The sequence below is a fragment of the Somniosus microcephalus genome, chromosome 16, assembly GCF_052327205.1.
Source record: "Somniosus microcephalus isolate GS21.2 chromosome 16, FLI_Smic_1.0, whole genome shotgun sequence".
NCBI lineage: Eukaryota > Metazoa > Chordata > Chondrichthyes > Squaliformes > Somniosidae > Somniosus > Somniosus microcephalus.
In genome coordinates this window covers 54,966,489-54,982,409 of record NC_141002.1, presented here as the reverse complement: position 1 = coordinate 54,982,409, position 15,921 = coordinate 54,966,489, and the positions used below count along the sequence as shown (strand labels likewise).

At 39.5% G+C, this 15,921-nt stretch overlaps 1 protein-coding gene across 3 annotated transcripts in view; it reads right to left on the bottom strand.

Annotated features, from left to right (window-relative positions):
* bcl2l13 (BCL2 like 13) overlaps positions 1 to 15,771 on the bottom strand; it is a 42,876-nt gene extending 27,105 nt beyond the window's left edge. Inside the window, exons 1-5 of one of the 3 annotated variants that reach the window (XM_086009047.1) lie at positions 15,656 to 15,771; positions 14,595 to 14,733; positions 13,747 to 13,851; positions 12,126 to 12,282; positions 4,572 to 4,641 (exon numbers count right to left, since the gene is read on the bottom strand). In XM_086009047.1, the coding sequence (XP_085865173.1) occupies positions 4,572 to 4,641; positions 12,126 to 12,282; positions 13,747 to 13,851; positions 14,595 to 14,700 (438 nt within the window). In that variant the 5' untranslated portion in view covers positions 14,701 to 14,733; positions 15,656 to 15,771. Of the gene's footprint in view, positions 1 to 4,571; positions 4,642 to 12,125; positions 12,283 to 13,746; positions 13,852 to 14,594; positions 14,734 to 15,073; positions 15,590 to 15,655 lie in introns of those variants that run through there. The other 2 variants (XM_086009048.1, XM_086009050.1) reach the window with 2 other exon arrangements.
* Positions 15,772 to 15,921: the final 150 nt, after the last annotated feature.

The following is a 15,921-nucleotide window of genomic DNA, read 5'->3' as shown; positions in this document are numbered from 1 at the left end:
GAAACAAAAACTCCATGGGAAAAGAAGTTAAGGATAGCATTAGATTGAAAGAAGCAGCTTATAATGTTGCAAAGAATGATAATAAGCCTGAGGATTGGGAGAGTTTCAGAAACCAGCAAAGGTTGACCAAAAAATTGCTAAAAAGGGAAAAAATAGAATGAGAGAAAACTAGCAAGAAATATAAAAGCAGATTGTAGGAGTTCTACAAGTATGTAAAAAGGAAAAAAGAGTAACAAAAGTAAACGTTGGTCCCTTAGAGGCTGAGACAGGAGAAATTATTATGGGAATAAGGAAATGGCAGAAAACAAATATTTTGTCCTTCTTTACAGTAAAAGACACAAAAAGCATACCAAAAATGGTGGGGAACCAAGGGTCTAATGAGAGTGAGGAACTTAACATAATTAATAGAAGTAGAGAAAAAAGTACTAAACTAATGGGACTAAAAGCCGACAAATCCCCTTAACCGGACGGCCTACATCCTAGGGTTCTAAAAGAGGTGGCTGAAGAGACAGTGGATACATTGGTTTTGATCTTCCAAAATTCCCTAGATTCTGGAATGGTCCCAGCAGATTGGAAGGTCACAAATGTAACACCACTATTCAAGGAGGGAGAGAAAAAACAGGGAACAACAGGCTAGTTAGCCTGACATCAGTCGTCAGGAAAATGCTGGAATTCATTGTTAAAGAAGTGACATCAAGTCACTTAGAAAATCATAACATTAGGCAGAGTCAACATGGTTTTATGAAAGGGAAATCATGTTTGACAAATTTATTAGAGTTTTTTAAGAATGTAGCTAGCAGGGTAGATAATGGATGTAGTATATTTGGATTTCTAAAAGGCATTCGATAAGGTGCCACATAAAAGGTTATTACACAAGATTAGGGCTCATGGGGTTGGGGTTAATATAGTAGTATGGATAGAGGATTGATTAACGGACAGAAAACAGAGAGTAGGGATAAACGGATCTTTTTCAGGTTGGCAGGCTGTAACTAGTGGGGTGCCACAAGGATCAGCGTTGGGCCTCAGCTATTTACAATCTATATTAATGACCTAGATGAAGGGACCGAGTGTAATGTATCCAAGTTTGCTGATGATACAAAGCTAGGTGGGACAGTAAGCTGTGAGGAGAACACAGAGTCTGCAAAGGGATAGAGATAGACTAAGTGAGTGGGCAGTAAGGTAGCAGATGGAGTATAATGTAGGGAAATGTGAAGTTATTCACTTTGGTAGGAAGAATAGAAAAACAGAATATTTTTTAAATAGTGAGAAACTTTCAAATGTTGGTGTTCAGAGAAATTTGGGTGTCCTCGTGCAAAAAACACAGAAAGCTAGCATGCAGGTACAGCAAGCAATAAAGAAGGCAACTGGCATGTTGGCCTTTATTGCAAGGGGGTTGGAGTATAAGAGTAAGGAAATCTTGCTACAATTGTACAGGGCCTTGGTGAGACCACACCTGGAGTACTGTGCACAGTTTTGGTCTCCTTATCTAAGGAAGGATATACTTGCCTTGGAGGCGGTGCAACGAAGGTTCACTAGATTGATTCCTGGGATGAGAGGGCTGTCCTATGCTGAGAGATTGTGTAGAGTGGGCCTATACTCTCTGGCGTTTAGAAGAATGAGAGGTGATCTCATTGAAACATACAAGATTCTGAAGGGGAATGACAGGGTAAATGCTGAGGTTGTTTCCCCTGGCTGGAGTGTCTAGAACTAGGGTCATGGTCTCAGGATAAGGGGTAGGCCATTTAAGACAGAGATGAGGAGGAATTTCTTCACTCAGAGGGTTGTGAATCTTTGGAATTCTCTGCCCCGGAGGGCTGTGAACGCTGAGTCTTTGAGTATATTCAAGGCTGAGATAGATAGATTTTTGGACTCTCGGGGAATCGAGGGATATGGAGATCGGGCGGGAAAGTGGAGTTGAGGTCGATGATCAGCCATGATCTTATTGAATGGTGGAGCAGGCTCGAGGGGCCATATGGCCTACTCCTGCTCTTATTTCTTATGTTCTTAAGAAGGCGGCTCACCACCACCTTCTTAAGGGATGGGCAATAAATGCTGGCCTTGCCAGCGACGCCCACATCCCGTGAATGAATTAAAAAACCCTCAGAAGACCAGTTTCAAGGTGAGTCAATGGTCCCTAACACTGTTCAAGACCAATGCTGTTCACCCACCCCCCAACTACAGCAGCTTTTAGGAATTCAGTGTGAATAATTTCTACATTGGCTACCCTACTGTTAGTTAGGCAGCACACACTGCAGAGTCCATATCCTCTCATCAAATCAGTTAAAGCCTGAATCTGTACAGCACACTTCACAAGCTTATCTAATCGCCATACAGAGTTGTTAATACAGTCTGTTGGGTCAAATACCAACTCAGCAATTAATGTTCTCCCCCGAGTTCACATTTTTGGAACATAAAATATATACTCAAACGGATTTCCATTAGAAAAGATGGAAAAGAATTGGGGTGGGATTATTGGCCATTCACTGAACGTTTCGTATCAATGTGAAATTTAAGGTGGCAAACTTGGATAGCATCTGGCTATTGACCAAAACAAACTACTTTAACATCGCACAAAGTTCTAGAGTTTTGCCACACTACCTCCAAAGACATTGGTGCATTAGAGAAGGTTCAGAGACAATTACTGAAGTTATTCTGGGACATCTTGAGGAGAGCCTCACCAAGTTGAAATTACTTTAATTGGTCAAAAAAAATCCAGATCTTTAAAATGATGAGAAGCATGGTTCAAATCTCACCAGGGCAAGTTGTGAAATTGAACATATCTGGTAATTTGTTGGCTAGCACCAGAAAGACGACCAAGAAAGCTGCAGGATTATTGAAAAAAAATCTAACTAGTTCATTAATGCCTTCCACTCCTACCCAGTCTAGCCTGTGAGGAACTAGAGTGTCACATTGTGTGAGAAGACTCTTAATGCCCTTTGAAATGGGCTAGCAGACCAGACAGTTATAAAAACGATGAAGTCAGCTCACCATTACGTTCTCAGAGTAACTAGTAATGGGCAAATAAATGCAGCCTTGCCAGCACAACGCACACCTCAAACACAAATAACCAGGTCATTTAATTTGGATCGAGAGTGTAGATCTAAAAGGCAAGGTGGGAAAAAAAAACTAAAGCCCCAAGTGAGACCAGAAGAAATTTGCATGCTCTTTCCCCTCCAAAACATAGTGGAATAAATGCCCAACTGAAGCAGTTGATGCACAGTATCTAACTCTTCCAAAGAGAGAGTTGTTTATCTATTTAAGAGCAAGATTGAAGGTTATTGAGTATATAGAGACGGTGATAATAAAATATTCTATGGATAACTGTAGTTCCTGTGCAAAAAAGTGCATTTATATTGTGCCTTAACACAGCCTCAGGACATCCCACAGTACAACTAAATGGATATTTTTTCCCCCCCAAGTGTAGTCACTGTTGTGCAGGCAAACTGCATTGCTGGGGCCAGGTAACTATCAGGATTGAATAGTGGAGAAGGGAGGGACAGATGTGGATTTCTACTTGATTTACTTTGAGGGTCAGGAAGAAAAAGGCATTTGAAGACCAAACAGAATCGATGTGGAATCGACAATAATGTAAACTGTGATTGTGCGAGTAGCAGGCAAAAAAGGGCCTTTTCTTATTCCAAGCTTTATGTTCTTTAACTTGAAGATTCACCTTCAACTTTCATTCAGAGTCAACCAATCACTCTCATTAAATGAGAACTGGAAATGGGTTTTCCTCTCATCTTCATGGACCTTTTTTGCGGTTTGGAAGACTAAAACTCAGCTGCACTGAGTTAAAAGGTATTTAGGCAAAGCGAACGATCAAAGCCATACCAAGTCTGAATTTTTTCCATACAAAATGTAATATGCAAGCCTCCAGCATTAATTTCCTGCATCAAACTTTTAGTATGGCTTCGATTAAATTTATGCAACTAGTCCACATTATAGCATGACAAAGAAATTAGTCCAGCTCTGACCTCCAACAAGTCACATGGTGTGATTCCATTACTTGCACCAGACTCACTTAATACTCTAAAATGCTCCTCAGATATACAAGAGTCAGATCAGTGAATCCTAAGGTTGCAATATTTACAGTTCTGAAAGTTAAGCATTCTGATATTTTATCCATAGCCTTCTTACACTTACGGTAATCAACATTTGAACAGTGTCACAGAATCCTCATCAGTTTTCAAACAATTTAGCTACTCTTAAAATAGGACTGTAATTGGGAATAGATTAGTGGTCATGTTAATTTTCATGCCATTTACACTTGGTTTTTAATATTTTAGTGTTTGAATTGCATATACTAACTCATTGCAGGGAGTATTACAGTAATATAGCTTACTAGAGGAGTCACCAACACAAAACTTGCAGTCAGAATCAGGGGAATTTATAATGGGGAACAAAGAAATGGCTGACCAATTAAATACATACTTTGGTTCTGTCTTCACAAAGGAGGACACAAATAACCTCCCAGAGATGTCGGGGAACACATGTCTTGACTCTAGTACTGAAATTCAGCTCCATTGTTACCTTGTCTGGAACGTTCTCAGAATAAATTAAGCAATTCTTACCTTATTCCACCCACTGGTGTGGCTGGCAACCTGATTTGCCTGCTCTTTGTACACCTCATACTCAAGGGGCCTGCAAATATAAGACAAAAAACAGCAAGAGTAAAACTATGCCAAGTTTGATTATGGTATAAATTGTTGTCACTTCTATTTAATGATTCCACACAAATACTAATAATAAAGTATCCATAATGGAAAAGGGGTGTGGGGAGAAGTTTAAATAAAAAGTTTCTCTTATACAGAATCATGCAAACAGAATAGTCTTCAATTGGTTTCTGCAAATCTACTTAAATATACACAAAGTATTTACTGGTGAATAATGCCTCTCTATCGCCCTCGCCTTCTTAAAACTCACCTCTGACTAAACTTTTAGTCACTCCTCCGAATAAATCGCCTTCTTTAGTTCAGCATTCACTTTTGCCCTATTATGATTCTGTGCAGCTTCTTGGGACATTTTATAACATTAAAGGGCACTATGTAAAATGTAGTAAACCACAAATCATATCCAATTCATTCTATGGCAGTTTCCCTTCTCACCAATGTTATCTTCCCCTTCCCCACCCCCTCAGCTCCTTGAGGGTGTGTTTTTTTTTAAAACCAGAGTTCAAATTTACAGACACTAGTCACTATCTGATAACTCACCATTATACATACATGACATTTGAGGGAAAGTGTTGACAGACAATTTAATTGCAGGGGGAAATCACTGCAGAACCCAATCTTGTCCCCATGTACAAACGACCGACATGGAATAGTGGTTAGGAGCAGGAACCCCGACATACAGGACAAATCCCATCGATGCCTTGGCGGAGAGCCACTAAATCAATACAGATAGAATTGAACCCTGGGGCGTTGCTGATCAGTCTGAATCAGCTGCTGTTTGGATACCTTGGTCAAGACATCAAGGATGCAAGTTTATGGTATTTTTTTTAAACTTTAAAGAAATAGCATATTAAAAAGGCAAATACAGAAAACTTTCTGGTATCCGGCACTGACAGGACAGAGTTGGTGCCATCCCATCAAAACTGCCGTATAAACCAGCGCTAATGTTAAAACATACGGAGCTTCTCAGCTCCGTATGAAACAACAAACCCTGTTGCTTAGCAACAGCTTCAAAACAGTCGGCCGCAGCTTAAAAGCGTCTCTGTAGCTAAGCAACAGCTTCAGCTAGACGCTTGGGAGCCACGACTGGAAAAAAAAAGCAACGAGAAGTAAAAAAACTTATAGGAAACGGCTCCTGAATTTTGCCGGTAGATAGAGCTTTCCGGACATTTAACCTCTGGTTAAACAAAAGTTTCCTGTATCTCAAAAATCTGAAAAGGTACGTTAAAGAGAACATTGCACACCAAGATCTGGCAAATGGGAATGACGAGCAGTAAATTATTTTAGCTAAACTAAAAGACCAAAATATATCCTTCAATTTATAACTTGGAGATCAAACCTTTGTACCACAGTGCATTTTGACTCTTGGCACAGGGTTCAGGAACTCAATTGCTTTATAGTACAGTACATTCCAATGAATACACTCCTCCATTCTTTCTTGCTCAAGTTTTGTTCTTCATAGGATACGTGGGTAAACACTTTAAAATCTCACTCCTTAGTGACTACTTATACACACAAACTAAGCAGGGGAAAAAAGCTTTGAAAGAAATTCTATTACACAAAGTGTTAATATTTAGAACTAAAATTTCATAACCCAACTAGTGCTACAGTTGTACAATTATTTCCCCAGACTCCCCCAAATCTAATCCTATCCCACTGCTTTTACTTTTGATGCAGGACAACATCCGTCTCAAATTCTCAGATACAAATATCACCAAATCTCAAACTATTCAACTTAGCCTAAAGCTTTGGGTAATATTAAGCCTCTGTAGAGCCAACTGAATTAAGTTAGTGTTTATCCTAAAATATTTTTAAACCAGGAAAATAAAGAGTCAGGTACAGTGTACAAGACACTTGCATCATAAACTGCATTGTGGTAACACCTGCAAATTTACTATCAAAATATATATGTAAACAAATGCACAAATTACTCCTCCCAACACAAGTTAAAATCTATTATGCATTAGATGGCTGAACAACAACTTACATTTATATATGCCTTTAACATAGTAAAACGTTGCAAGGCACTTCACAGGAGTGTTATCAAACAAAATTTGGCACTGAGCCGCATAAGGAGATATTAGGACAGGTGACCAAGAGATAGGTTTTAAGGAGCATCTTAAAAAGGAGAGAGACAGCTGAAGGCACGGCCGTCAATGGTGGAGCGATTAAAATTGGGGATGCGCAAGAGGCCAGAATTGGAAGACTGCGGCGATTTTGCAGGCTTGTAGGGCTGGAGGAGGTTACAGAGATAAGGAGGGGCGAGGTCATGGAGGGATTTGAAAACAAGGATGAGAATTTTAAAACTGAGGCGTTGCTGGACCAGTAGCCAATGTAGGTCAGCGAGCACTGGGGTGATGGGTGAACAAGACTTGCTGCGAGTTAGAACATGGGCAGCAGAGTTTTGGATGAGCTCCAGCTTATGTAGGGAAGGTGGGAGGCTGGGCAGTAGTGTGTTGGAATAGTCAAGTCTAGAGGTAACAAAGGCATGGATGAGGGTTGCAGCAGCAGATAAGCTGAGATAGGGGCGGAGTCAGGCGATGTTATGGAAGTGGAAGTAGGCGGTCTTTATGAAGTGGATTTGTGGTTGGAAGCTCATCTCGGGGTCAAATACAACAGTGAGGTTGCGAATGTTCTGGTTTAGCCTCAGACAGCTGCCAGGGAGAGGGATGGAGTCAGTGGCTAGGGAACGGAGCTTATGGCTGGATCGAAGACAATGGCTTTGGTCTTCCCAATATTTAGTTAAGAGGAAATTTCTGCTCATCCAGTATTGGATGTCAGACAAGCAGTGTGACAAATCAGAGACAGTGGAGGGGTCAAGAGAGGTGTTGGTTAGGTAGAGCGGAGTGCGGTCAGCGTTCATGTGGAACCTGACATTGTGTTTTCGGATGATATTGCCGAGGGGCAACAAGTAGATGAGAAATAGGAGGGGGCCAAAGATAGATCCTTGGGAGACTCCAGAGGCAACGGCATGGGAGTGGGAAAGGAAGCTAATGCAGGTGATTCTCTGGCTACGACTGAATAGCTAAGAATGGAATCAGGCGAAGGCAGACCCACCCAGCTGGAGGATGAAGGAGAGGCACTGGAGGAGTGGTCAACCGTGTTGAAGGCTGCAGACAGGTCAATTGTTTCCAATGGCCGAAGGGTCAATAAGAGAGCACAGATTGAAGATGATTGGCAAAAGAACCAGAGGAATTTTTTTTATTTTTTTATAAACGCAATGAGTGATTAGGATTTGGAGTACTCTGCCCGATAGGGTGGGAGAAACAGTAGCTTTCAAAAAAAGGAATTGGATAAATACTTGAAGTTTGCTCACATTAACGAATAGTTTAAGCCTTTTTCACATACAACACAAATAGGTTATATAACCAGTCTAAATACATTTTTGTACGATACTGTACCAGTTTTATCAGGACGTACATGTCTAGGATTTAATCGCAATGTAGTTGCCCTACGTAAACAGACTCATAATAAAAGATTAATTCACAGTTCAGCCATCACCAGGCATGCAGAACATTGGCTGAATACCATTTAACTCTTCAGTCACCTCAAAGATTAAGTGTCAAATGGGGCACAAAAGAGATGCAATACGAGTGTTTTATTTCACTATATTTTCATGCAGACAAGGATAGCATTGTTAATATAACGATGATCAAAAACAGTATAATAGCTTGGTTTTAGACTTGCAATAGCACTGCATTAGTTGGGCTTAATTTAACAACTCAATTTCAGAATATTTGGGCTCAACTGCAATACATTTGGCAAAGTTAGCCTTTGCCAGTTTGTAAAGCAAAGCAATAGGTAGCAACTACACACTTATAGTTTTAAGTTTATGGCTTACATGATTTTACAATCAAGAAGATGCCCGTTTACATACGATAATGATTTTAAGGTTGGCCAGGACAACAACTTTTCATATAGCACCTTTGCTGTAGAAGAAAAACAGTCCTAGGTGCGTCATAGAGCAGCAAGAAATAAATGAACACCAAGTTAAGGAGAGAGAGTTAAGGAGAGTGACCAAAAGCTTGGTCAAAGAGATGAGCTTTAAGGAAGGTCTTAAAAAGAAGAGAGGTGGAGAAGTCGAGGAAGTTCCAAAGTGGGACCTGGGTAGCTGAAGCCATGGTGAGGAGGGGGTGGGAGGGAAAGCACAGGAGGCTGTAATAAGAGCAATAGAGTGCTCTGGGTAGGGCTGTAGGAGGAGGTTAAAGGGATGGGGGAGGTGAGGCCATGGAGGGATTTAAATACCAGGATGAGAATTTTAAATCTGAAGCACTGGGGTGAACAGGAGTCAATGTAGGTCAGCAAAGAGGGGGTGAATTATATGAAAATGTGCAGGCTCAGTATTTCAGATCAAAATCAATAGGTAATGGGCCGATTGAGACATGTTACAATTTAGGTGAAGTTAGCACGCAAACGCTGTGTCACGCACTTGAGATTGAAGAACACCAGGCATGTTTATATTATGCAAGGATGCCCAGAAAAAGTTACGATCAAGGAGGAAACTGGGGGTAGTGGTTGATCACTCGTTAAAGGTGCACAAACAATGCAAGGTGGTCATAGATTACAAATAGATTTCCTACATTACAACAGTGACTACACTTCAAAAAGACTTCATTGGCAAGAAATATTATTAGAACTACACAACACTCTGTCTTGTATGTCTGCACTTGCAATATTCTGTCTATTAGTTCCTGCATATGGAAGAGCAATGAGGTGCTGGAGAAGGTGAAAGCGTAGGCAACCAGGATGCTACCTAACCCTACAGTTTTTAAATTGAGGAAAGACAAACAGGGTTATTTACTTCGGAGAAATGTAGGCTAAGAGATGTGGCTGAAGTTTTCCAAATAATGAAGGCATTGGACTTGATCCTTTTAGACAGGTTATTTTAAATGGATAAGGTTGGTAGGATTAGCAGCCATGCCTATCAAATCCATAGACAGAGTTAGGTTAGATGCCATGAAGCATTTCATTTTGCAGAGTCACTGCTCTCTGGAACAACTGTTGAAAAGTACAACAGGTAAGGAGTAGTACAGTCCTTGAAAAGGAAAACTATCAACTTCCTGAGAGAAGAGGGCGCATATCCGCTCCCAACTCACTGAGCAATGCCAAACGAGATTGACTAGCTAAATCTTTAAATATGGAAACAGGAGAATACATTTGCAGTTAATATAAACAATTGAATGGTACTGAGAGGATTCATTAATGCACTGTGCTCTCTAACTTGGAAAAATATACAGCAGCCATTCCAATACGATACAATAATGTTCAAACAGATGGTCAGAAGGACTACAAATTTTGTACACTTAAGCTTCTACTAGATGATCCGATCAGATTTTGATGGATTTGAGTTATCTCTTAAAATGTTGTTAATTAGATTTTTTTTACAAACAAAAAATGTTGCAAAAATGGGGCAGTAATTCCTCCCCAAACGCATGAGTACGGAAGGGGTACTCACGCGTCTGGCCGGAGGAAATGCCGGTTTTCAGCATGCACAGCGCATGCGCTGAAAACCGGCATTTCCTCTCCTCTAACCCAAGAGATGAAGAAGCTAGCGCGTGCGCTGTAGGGGGCAGCGCGTGCGTCTTGGATTTCCTGTGTTTTGGGGGATTTGCGCATGTGTAAAGGCCTCCGGTCTTTACGCTTGTAAAAAGCACACGTAAGTATTTATTTATTTTTTATTTATTTATTTTTAAAAACAGTTAAGTGGTGTTTTAGTGCAATTTAGAAAATTTTTTTCCACAGGTTTATTATTTTAAAGAATCTACAATAAGGTAAGTTTAGTTTTAGACCCTTTTTATTAAAAATTAATTTTTTTCAAAAAAAAATTGTTTAAATTATTTTTTTAAACTTATTTATACTTAATTTAATGATTGGGATGTTTTTAAAAATTTTATTTAAAGTTTAAGTAGTGTTTTGGGGTGCAGTACTTTTCATGAGTTTGACAGTTCTTACTCTCAAACTTATGAATGAAGTTTCCCCTCCCCTGATTGGCTGAACAGTGCTCACTTGATCCCAGCCGGCACATCGCACTAACTACGCCACTGGGTCAGGTTAGCACAGCGCGCCGACATCAGAACCGGGCCACTGACAGGAAATCCACTGCGGGCCAGGTTTCAGATGTCGGCGCGCCGGGTAAGTGCACATCGGGGGCTTGCACGCGTGGCAAGCCCCCGACACCAAGTTCTGGGCCAATATAAATGTTGCATGAATTAAGCATATTGCATTAACTCAGGCTCTAAAAACATAGTAGAAATCAGGCACAGAGATCAATGCTACTACTGTTTATGAAAGACTATTTAGCAGGGAGTGATACTTGCAAAGCTCCTAGCTATGTAAAATAAAAAGCAAGTTCCAAGTTTTTCCAATTATTAAAACATTATATAAAAACAGATGTTTATCTGGTAGATTTTCAACTTGTATTATGCAGTAAAAAATGGTACGCATCTTCCTATTCTGCCCTCTCCTTCTCCCCCTTCAAAGTATCCCAACCCTTATTTGCAACTAGATTATAAACACTAAAGGTTAGTGTAATTCTGTGCAAAAGTCCATGCCCCATAAATGCGCTATGCCCATAAAAGACAAACCGAATGAGGTTGGTAAATAGTTATCGAAAAAGTCACCAAACAAAAAGTCACCAAACAACCCAAGCACCCAACCCACCTGCCCCTTCAACCACAGTCTGCCCCACCTGTGACAGAGACTGTAGGTCCCGCATTGGACTCATCAGTCACCTGCAAACTCATTTTTAACGTGGAAGCAAGTCATCCTCGGTTCCGAGGGACTGCCTAAGAGAGAAACAATTTTGAGCTTCATGTGTGAAATATCCAGGCAAAGTCCTGAAAATGATAGTGTGTAACTGCTTGAAATTACAACACGTTCATAACACTTCTGCCAATATCTTGGGCTATCTGTATGGAGAGTTAATTTTTTGTAACAATTACATCAGATAGGATGAATTGATTTGTGTCAGAGAAGTGATCTTCCTGCTTCTGATCTTAGTCATGTCACTTCAGGGAAGTGCCAAGTGGAAACCAGTTGTCTCCCGGGGGGGCTCGGGGGGAAAGAGCTCAAAGTGGTGTTGACCAAGCTCCTAGTAGGTTGCATGCCCATAGCTAGCCCAGAGAAACCAGAGCCTAATGAAGTGGATAAATAAAAAAGGTAGAAGCTCAGCTACACATCAACAGGGCATTTTTTTCCCCCACACATGGCAAACTCAAACTCTGGAAGGCTGCCAAAGGAGGGACAAGTCAGCACAACTTGCATTCACATGTCTTTGATGCCCAAGTTACAGATTACTTACTGTGCTGAGGATTAAAAAAAATGTGGCTGTGTTTGTGTTGGGGGCAGGGATAGAAGTAAAAAAAAAGGATGTACCTCATAGTAAGGGATGCTACTCTGTGGTTTCCATTTAGTGAGAATGTTACCAATGCTGCAAATAACAAATGCATAACTCACTTGCTAAGAATATTTTGCAGCGCTGCCTGCAGTTGCGCAGTAAGCTCCCGAAATACTTTTTCTCCAAGGTGGGCTAGGCAATCTTCTATTGAACTTTCGGGATTTGCTGGGCTAAATACCGGTGAAGTGTGACACTCAAATCCGGTACTGGCAAAGGCTAGAAGGAAAGACGAGAGAAAAAAAAAGTTTAGGATAAATGAACTTAACCAAACAGAACTCTATGGAGATAGTTTCATAAATATGGTATTAAATTTACTACAGCACTACTATGCTGCTTTACATATATTTGCACTACCCTGTATTAGGCTCTGTAAATTTGATCCTTAATCTGCAAGCAAAATGTAATATTTTTATTAAATAGATTTTTGGTGGTTTACAGCACAAAAACTGTGATCCAGTCCATGTTACAAATTGATTGTGGCCCGAGGTTACACAAACTGAATTTAAAACAGAAGTATCTTAAAAATAAATCAAGTATTTCCTTTCTACTGTTTTCATAGAATCATTGTGCTCTGATCCGTCCAATACAAACAGGCACATCTGTTCCACTCAGTACTTTTTAAAACGTCTCCAAAGACAGAACACAGTATGCATTCCAGAGTAAAGAAAACACTTTACAATTCCTCCATCTCAAAAGCAGAGGAACAATTCCAAAAAACATAGAAAGGACAACAAAAAGTAAAATACTGCAATACTTTAGTTTATATTTAAACATTGAACATTAACAAGTTAACCAGGGCTGGATTTAAAAAAAAAATTCTAATAGTCCAGTAACAATATCACAACTTGGAACTTGGTATTCCACACCAAGTTTCTGGTGCGGCAAAGCCTGATAAGAATTTAAAAAGGAGATGCATTTGCTATACAAGTAATGTTCAATAAAATACTTTACCCATTACCAGATCCTAACACATGTTATTATGAAAAACCTTACATTTTTGTGTCATTTTTAAATGGCAGTTACTTCATACACCAAAATTAATTTTGCAGTCAAAATCTTTATTATTTTAAAATAAGATTTTTAAAATGAAGATACTGAACACAAATGCTTCATACCAGAAATTTACACTATTAACAGAGGTGACCTCTACATAGAAATAAATATGTATAATTACCAGAAAACATTTCTCAGAACAGATCAGGTGTTAAATAATTCATAAGGGTGGGAATAGCTGTTGACAGAAGTAACAACTGTTTTATAAAGCTCAAGTGTGCTTGTATAAATAGATTTTCTTACAACCATATTCTTGCAGCTAGCCAAGTTTACATCCACGTTGATGCAGAATTAAAAAAAAAATCCCTATGCTTGGGCTTCACCTTATATCCACTAGCAGCCACCTACACCTAGTAGTAGTATTTGTTGCTCTATCACCAGATACAGTAGTATTGCAGGGATACCCAAGTACACGGTGTAGTACATCATAGTGTGCTTGGACATCCTTACAATGCCGGTGTAGCACAAATTAGTAGCCTTGAATACTTCATTAATAAATAAAAAGATTTTATTACAAACTGCATTAAATGCATCTCCAGTCAAATAAATCAAGTTTTCTAATGTATTGAAGAGGTGAAGCTCAACAATAACAATACACGCTGGAAGGGTTTTAACATTTGAACCAACCTTTATTGATCTCATCGTGCAAAAGTTTGAGTTCTTCTTCTATTTCCGCCTTAATTTTCTCAGCTACATCACTCTCCAAAGGAGGCCTTTCCGTTGATTGTGTCCCTGTAAAAGCAGTCAGCAGCATATCACCAGTTTTATGCGGCTAAGTTACATAATAACATAATAAATTCAAGGACAACGAAAGGTCTTTTGGCCTATTAAAGCTCATCCCTAATAAATTAAACCAGCCATCCATTCAAGCTTCACCAAAAAATTACAAAAAGATTCCTCCACCCTTCAGGTCATGATTTCAGCATTCCACTTCAGCACTTAGATTGCAAAAACACGACTTCTTTCAGCCCATCAATGGCTTTGCATTTCCAAAGCAGTGCACTTTATACTGATATAGTCTATGACATGTTGCCAGAATTCATAACAAACCATGCAGAAAGTGAATAGGCAAGTTATGCACGGCTACAGACAACATACCAAAACGCTTACTTTCCAAAAGTACTTTAAAGGTTTATCAACAGTCAATATAAAACTGAGCCTAAGACTACTTTTACATGTAAAATCTAAACTGAGTTAACTTATGCTTCTAAAACAAAGGGCAAATAAAACTTTTTGTTGCTTTAATTTTCAATCACCAAAGCACAAATTGAGTAAACCTTGCCAAGTATGTTTGAGGATATATTATACTAAATAATATGGTATTGTTTTGTAAGTAGATCAATAAGCCAACATTTTATTTTAAAAAGTATTTAATATATCTTAATTAAGTCCACACAACAGAATTTTAAAGTAATATGCTTTCATGTTGTATAAAATGCACCCCTCTTACTTAAATATTACATTGTTGAGATTACCTTCTCCTGTTGGCCCTGGAATCTTTTCTTGTGAAATCAGTCCCAAGTAGTTCAAGACAACATATCTGGTCTCATAATGAAAACCTTCAGGTACAGCTGTAGCCATTTTCACTTTCTCTTTTGATGGTCAAAATTGCACCTATGTGACGATACATACGCCGGGAAGGGGGGGGGAGGACAAAAAGATTATTTTTGTTCGAAAAATAACAGACAAGCAGAACCTGCAGCTCAGAAATTGGTAGATTGGTAGTTATTGGTACGACCTAAACTTCACACATTACCCATATTCTTCGTATTTGCCAATAAGTAAAACAGACATTTAAAAAGTAGACACTATTTTTTCGAGAATGTTTTTCTATTATGAAAAGCTTTAAAACACTCTTCGAAAGTCCTACCCATACCAAAAAGAACAAATGGCAAAAGGGTTTAAGATTAAAATCCGAATATTAAAAGTAGTCAAAAGACTTGCAAATACGCACAAACTTTTAAAAGCATCACCAACATATTCCTTTAAAGGTAAGCGAACCGCAGAAAAGAACAAAGTCAAAGTGTCCTTTGTTCAACGACCCCACCAATATGCCCATGTGCACTTCCAACGCCTGGCATCAGTGGAAAGGAAAAAGGTCACGAACGACGCGATTCTTGATGCCTGTCCGTTCTTGCACTATTAAGTTGACGTGATTACACTGTGGTGACAACGCTTGCACAAATGATGAACTTGCATGATTTATCCGATATTACATTATACAAAAACTGGAGAATGCACCATGGGATCATAAATCCAGCATTAAAATTAATGAATAATTTCCCCCTCCCCCGTTCTTTAAATTAGCCGATATTAAAATAGCTCCAATTACAAGAAAAATTGCAAACATTATACAAACAGTGGGACACCATTCAATCTCATTTCATAAATGGTTTCTCTATTAATAACAAATTGAAGATTAGTGCTATTTGAACAAGCGCTCGCCTTCTACTGTAATCTATTACCGACATAACTTTTATTTTTCTGTTACATTTTCCCCCCCAAAAAAGCGCTATGCTAGACCGGACAGACTTACTGTGCTATCGGACGAGCCAGCCCGGTGCCGTTACCACTGTTGTGCAAGTTCCTTATTTAGAGCCGCGCCATCTTTCGGGGGGGCAAAGAGACGCGCTGACTCCGCCCCCTTCCGCAACACAAGGGGGCACAAGGTCAAAGGGCACAGCTTCAAGTAAAAAAATAACGCCAGGACTCGGGGGGTAGGCAGCTCCGGCCCCCTGATTATATTGTTTTGTTAAGATTCACATCAGAAACAGCTTATGCTCGAAACAGAAAAGGGAAAAT